This window comes from Eucalyptus grandis, chromosome 8 (genome assembly GCF_016545825.1).
Source record: "Eucalyptus grandis isolate ANBG69807.140 chromosome 8, ASM1654582v1, whole genome shotgun sequence".
NCBI classification, from domain to species: Eukaryota; Viridiplantae; Streptophyta; class Magnoliopsida; order Myrtales; family Myrtaceae; genus Eucalyptus; species Eucalyptus grandis.
The window spans coordinates 59,436,244-59,442,568 of NC_052619.1; the positions used below are offsets into that span (position 1 = coordinate 59,436,244).

Consider the following 6,325-nt stretch of genomic DNA (forward strand, 5'->3'; position numbering starts at 1 on the left):
AGTTGTCATTGTTCATACAAAAGAAAATAGTGCAACGAAACACTCATTAAAATAATTGTGGGAATTCATCCTCATAAAAGAATAATTTGAAAATATTAAAAAGTAATGTGCATGGAGAAATGTCCATCCCCAACATAGATAAGGCGCATGTTGAAATCATAGACTGTCAATACATTTTAAATTAGTATTCCATTTCGACCAATAAGAACCACTTGATTGTGCGTAGGTAATGGCATTGAATTCAAATTTGATTTCGAATATTTCTTATTGCACAAATATTCGTTGAAATGCCTATATCTTTTATTAGAATGCATTTTAACATTGCATAACAAAAATGGATAAAGTTATATTCGAATAATAAAGATGGTGTTATGTCACTTGTTTCCAAAGGAAGCATTATTAGTTACTTTCACGTCCCCAAGGATTGGAATGTAAATACCCGGAAATTTTTCGAACAAGAAATTGAGAGAAAAGGGAAAAGAGAAAAGAGTAGAAAAGAAGAAAAGGAAAAGGAAAAGGAAATATTGAGTGCACAACTGCCCATCGTACAGATTTACACCTCCGTTTGCGTGAAGGCCAATCCGTTCTTTCTTCATCCGTCTCTCTCTCTCCTTATTTTCGTTTTGTCCTTCTTTATATCATTCAATCTGGCAATCGATAACTAAACCTAATTTCCCTGCTTCGACCAGTATAGTAAAGATGATTTCTTTGTTGACTCTGGCGACTGGCAAGGCCAATTCATCGCTTTGATCTACCATACTTCAGGGAGAAACGCGGCTCATCACCCTCCCTTGATGATGTTTAACTAGACATTAAATTCCCTGCTTCGACCACTGGTTGTCTCAATTCATCCCTTTTTTTCATGGCATGCATCCACTCTCATAAAGGGACAAGAATCAAGTTAAATTAAAATTAGAATAACAATAACTTAGCCTTAAAGATTAATTACAAATATAATTAAACAAGTAATATGACAGACTTTTCGGTTCATGTTTAATATGATCCATCCGTTTGAATTTTTTATGACAAAATTGTCACCTCTTTTTCAGAAATCTTTTACTAAGTATTACATAAATCATTTTGTTAGGGGAATGAGTTACATAACTAACTTGTCAATGCAACTAAAAACCATTTATCTCAACTCGAGACAATCTCTCCATGTCTCCCGTCGCACGGTGAATGTCCTTGGCCTATTCCGAAATAGAAGAAACATATTGCCTCCCATTTAAAGCAAAGTCACCCGCTGTGACGAAATCAAATTAGATAGAGACGGAGAAGAAACGGACATCGAAAAATGCCCATGACGAGCAAAAAACTTGAGCACATAACAGGTGCCAAACGAAATGGGCCGCCGCCGCTTCGGCACCATATTCCGCTGCTTCTCCTTCGCCGCCTACAAGGTCATTGACAAGCGCCGTACCTCCAACGCCACCTACCGCCAATGCCTCGTCAACGAACCCAAGCTCATGACCCTCCTTTCCCCTCACCCTCACATCCTCCGGATCCTCGACGGCCACCAGACCGACGACCGCCTCTCCCCCATGCTGGAGCTCTGCGAACTCGCTACGACCGCATATTGTCCCGTGAGGCCCTCCCCAAGCCCGAGGCCGCTGCATGCATGGGGCAACTCCGCGCCCTCATGCATTACCACCCCCTGAATGTCGCTCACCAGGATGTGAAGCCTGAAACATGCTCTTGGATTTGAGGGACGCCCCGAAGCTGGCGGACTTCAGCTCAGCGGCTCGGTCGCATGAGGGTGGGTCCGTGGAAGGTGCCATGCGAATGCGGTACTACGATGCACTGGAGGAGCTGATGGGGAGGGAGAATGGCGAGGTGGTGGACATGAGGAGTGCCAGTGTTAAATTATAGTATCGAGTTGGAGACCCGATCCGAATCAGATGAGTTGGACCGGAATTCTTGATTGGTAAACTTATTGGAGTCCTCCTATTGAACCAAGACAAGGGTTGCTACTTTAATTTATCTATTTTATCTTTGGAGAGGTGGCAAATATGTAAATATCCCAAATTATCAATCAAGATGTTGACCACTCTGAAGGCCGTACAAGTGACGCTAGTGTTGATCGGGCATATGACGAGGAGGGTTTATTTTTCTTGATTTTTCAGCCGCATAAAAGAAATAGAAAAAGGACGAACTTTGGTGGTTTTACTTCGACGCCGCAACGGAGGGCTCTGGAAGGTGCTTTGACCGCGGACTCGAGAAAGCATCACGTTGGAGCCTTAGAGACGAGCCGAACACACGGTGATATATTGTTCTGTACGGTTTGCATCCAATTGAGATGTCTTCTGTGTAAACACTCTGAATTTAAGTTTAATCTATGATTTTAGATGCAAAAAACACTGGAGCATCTGATTATAAAATTTGTATTATTTACTGCTCGCTCTCACAATGAAGTAAGTATTGATATATGGATTAAATGACGTAAATCTATAGTATTATTATGATGCAAGATTCTCTTAGCTTCCGCCTTATTTTACAACAGTTGGGGTGGTGTTGTGCGTGATGACGAGTCGGCCTTGAAGGTCTCGAGGCATTGTTGAGAGGAAACCTCAGATTCCCAGTGAGGGACGGCCTTTACAAAGATACTAGTGAATTCCCAACGAGGGCCTTCTGTGGCCATCTGCATTCCCTTCATTTGAAAAACTGCAACTTTTGTGAGACCGACGACCACCTTTCCCTCGTGCTGGAGCTCTGCGAACATGACGCTCTCTACGACCGAATATTGTCCCGTAAGGCCCTCACTGACCCTGTTGCCACCGCTTGTATGGTGCAAATTCTCTGCGCCCTCACGCATTGCTACTGCCTGAGCATTGTTAATCGGGATGTGAAGCCTGAGGACGTGCTCTTCGATTCAAGGGACGTCCCGAAGCTGGTGAGGTTTGGCTCAGCGACCTGGTTGCATGATGGCGGGCCTGTGGAGGGTGTTGAGGGAACGCCGTAATCTGTTTCTCCAGAGGTGCTGATGCGGTGGGAGTATGGCGAGGAGGTGGACATGTAGAGGGTTGGGGTGGTGTTGTGCATGATGATCGTGGGGTCGCCACCGTTCCAGGGCAAGTCAGCCTTGGAGGTTTTCGAGGTTGTGCTGAGGGGGAACCTGAGGTTCCTGGCGAGAGCCTCTACAACATCTTGGCGGTGGCTAAGGAATTTTTGAGTAAGATGATCTGCAGGGATGTTTCCAGGAGGATATCTGCAGAGCAGGCCTTGAGTGAGCGCTTCGAATGGTGTTGAACGGTCCATGCAGCTAATAACTTGTATTCGATATTGCTAGACAAAGAGAATTGGAGAAAAGTTCTCTTCCAAATGAACCGAAAGTGTACTCTTTAGCTTCCTTTTCAACGTTCCACAGATCTAAGAATGTCATGTTGCATTAACGTGTTAGTCTATCATCTCAATCTAGGGAAGTGCCTCTCTTATGGTATTCCTCTTGCTCTGTTTTTGCCCTGTTTCATTGAGCAGGACATCCTTGAATCCTCAGTGGAGAAGAGACTGTAGAGTGGCCTGATCTCACCTTAAGAAAAGATCCACGTATCTCTCAGAAGCACAAAGACAGTCACTATCAAAAGTTGGTGTATAAATGTTGCCTATCAATTATGCCAATGACGTAAATAATTTCCTAGAGAGAGAGAGAGATGACCAAGTTTGCATTGCATTTGTCTAATGCAACAGACTGAAGATTACTCACGTGGATATGACTCCAAATATCCAGCAAGTCTTGTTTTCGGTACGACTCCGCATTTATTGAGTGGCCACATGAGTCTTCCCCAACAGATGACAGCAACTTCTTCTCCTCCAGAATTTCAGCAACTCTGTTGTTAGTTCTATCATCTGTGATTATTGCATAAACTTTGGTTTATTTGAGAATCTGAGACAGTAGATAGGTACTAGTGGCTTAAGAACTATTTTGGTCCTTTTCTTTTCCAATTTTTTTCTTTGTATTTGGGGAGAGTGAAGGATGTGCATTGAGAAGGTAAGGAATTTACTTCTGTTTTAACGAAAAGATGGTTTGCCTTCCATTGAGAATGTAAATTAAAATGCAGAAGAATCGGACTGGGCTACCTTCTTTTGGGGAGAATCAGTGCCTTTGTGCTATCAAGAGGTTACTGACTTATGAATGAACTAGAGCAATTTTTGCAGTCTCCTTCACTTGGAGTTAAAAATTGGTAAAGATTTTGTCCCGCTTATCGTGTGGTTTAATTTATTTGCAGAATCCAAGGAAAAATAATAGACCGACCAGATGTTATCAAGAGGTTACTGACTTGTGATAATTATCACTAATTGACAACACTTAGTCTTGCTTTACAATTTTTTTTTTGGTCGAAATGTGATATTTTATTTATATTATAACTGAACCAAACCTCACAGTTGGGGCATCATTACATAACAAAGTCCAAAGGCCTTGAAGAGGAGAAGCCAGCCAGTTGATAGAGAGTGTTCTGTTTCTTTGTTGTCGCGTGGCCCAGTCCGCAACTGTGTTGGCGGCCCGTGGACAATAGAGTAGGTCCACTTGCGGTAATTGCTGCAGGAGTTGTGAGCATTTTGTCCAGGTCGCACGTGTTTCCCAAGAGAAGTCTTTCGTGTACTTGAGGGATTCCACGAGGCCTCTGCAGTAGGTCTCCACTGAAACTACTTCCATCTTCTTCTGCTTTATGTACTCCAAAGCTTCAAGCACTGTTAGGTTTCAAGTTGAAGACTCGACACCACCCGAACCTGTTTTGCGAAGCCATCCACGAGGCTACCGGAGAAGTCCTGAACTTACGTAGTGCAAATGGGAAAAATTACTTCCAAATAAATGATTGAATTGTTAACTAAGCAATTTAAAAATTTAGATTATTATAGAATTGATGTCACGATTATCTTATATCTTATCAAGCTAGCAGAAATAGAGAAATAATATGACTATATTTCGACATCAGATATTGGCAAGGCACGAAAGGCTAGATCGCAAAGAGAATAAATTCTACTCAAATGATCACTAAATTGTGGAGAGGGGGGAAACTTAGCTACTAGTGATGCAATCTTGAGGTCCGAGTATTAAAGAAAATACTACAATTGAAACAGGGGATGCATGTAGCATTTGCCTTCTCACAAAAGAAGTTAATCGTGTCCTCTATTCAATTTTGTAGAAGAACATACATTCATTTCGAAATATGGAAAAAAACAATGAAATCGAAAATGAGATCCCAATCTTGCAGCCACGGTGCATGGTATTGCAAAATATGGTCTTTAATATAATATTTAATAGTAAACTACACTTTTACCTAACAACTTAAGTTCATGGTATTAGAGTTGGAAATCCGTGCACAAATCTTTCAGTCTCGTCTTTTTAATTTTTTTTTCTATTTTCTTTTGACAAAACTCATGCCAAATCTAGTTGGATGCAACGGTGCTCACGAATCCACAGCAATAGAAGACCTTTGCAAATGCACAAGAACAAAACATCCTTATTACTCTTCATGTGAAAATAATGAATTTACACTTTGCTTTTGTGGCTATCTACATTTCCTTCACTTGAATAATTGCAACTTTTCTAATACTTTTAGAGTTGCCTAATCTATTTTTTTATGTGTTTTATGTCAATTATTCCCATATCCGTATTTTGCAAGCCCTTTAATACGTTTCGCAGATTTATCCTGTACTTGTATACAAACTTTTGGGCACATATTATTTTGAATAACGAAGAATTAATCTGTAATATATGACATATAACAAAGTAATCCAAGTTTTAGAAAGATTAAAAATAATGTGCATGAGCAGAGAAGAAATGACACGAAACTCCACACGTTTGCCAACGAACCTTCGACTGTTAGTTAAAACTCTACTGAACTTTCATCTTATTACGTCTATCATTCCTCCATCTATTCTTTCGTTTGTACATGCCTAACATGTGATTTTTCAAGAAGAAAATTGTAATTCTTCTCTTTCTTTAGTCAAATCACTCTTTCTCCTCCATATAGGGCTAAAACAAAAGCAAAGATCATCCAACAAATATAGAAAATAAGAAACAAATGTACTCATCACTAAATAATATAACAACAACAAGAAGAAGATAATGTCATGGCCAAGAGGTTTCTATAGCTAAAGGGCCGTGCCTTTCTGAGGAGGACCTCCTGCGATTACTAAGAATCCTGACAGGAGCTCTTCCAAAATGTTCCAAGGGCGGGCGATACAGTCATTATGCCAAGATCTAGAAGTCTCATGTCATTAGTGCGGTAGTTGGTAGGTTTGGCGGTGCGATCTTGTCCACCGGATGAATTCTCGATCAATGGATGTAATCTGAGAGCCTCAAGTATAAGAAGGGGTGCCCTTC

General features: G+C 41.1%; 1 protein-coding gene across 1 annotated transcript; it reads left to right on the forward strand.

The window, feature by feature from the left end:
- Positions 1-1,689: 1,689 nt before the first annotated feature.
- Positions 1,690-3,520, forward strand: LOC104446733 (phosphoenolpyruvate carboxylase kinase 1-like). The gene is made up of 4 exons (XM_039300195.1): positions 1,690-1,855; positions 2,541-2,895; positions 2,973-3,239; positions 3,475-3,520. Exons 1-4 carry the CDS (start codon positions 1,690-1,692, stop codon positions 3,518-3,520), a joined length of 834 nt encoding a protein of 277 aa, XP_039156129.1.
- Positions 3,521-6,325: the final 2,805 nt, after the last annotated feature.

What these genes read in the sequence shown, in the direction of transcription:
- LOC104446733 (XM_039300195.1), top strand. Translation starts at nt 1,690, where the DNA reads ATGCTCTTGGATTTGAGGGACGCCCCGAAGCTGGCGGACTTCAGCTCA. An exon ending in GACGTCCCGAAGCTGGTGAG is followed by an intron (nt 2,896 to 2,972) that starts GTTTGGCTCAGC and finishes CTGTTTCTCCAG; the next exon opens with AGGTGCTGATGCGGTGGGAG. An exon ending in TTGAGTGAGCGCTTCGAATG is followed by an intron (nt 3,240 to 3,474) that starts GTGTTGAACGGT and finishes TTCATTGAGCAG; the next exon opens with GACATCCTTGAATCCTCAGT.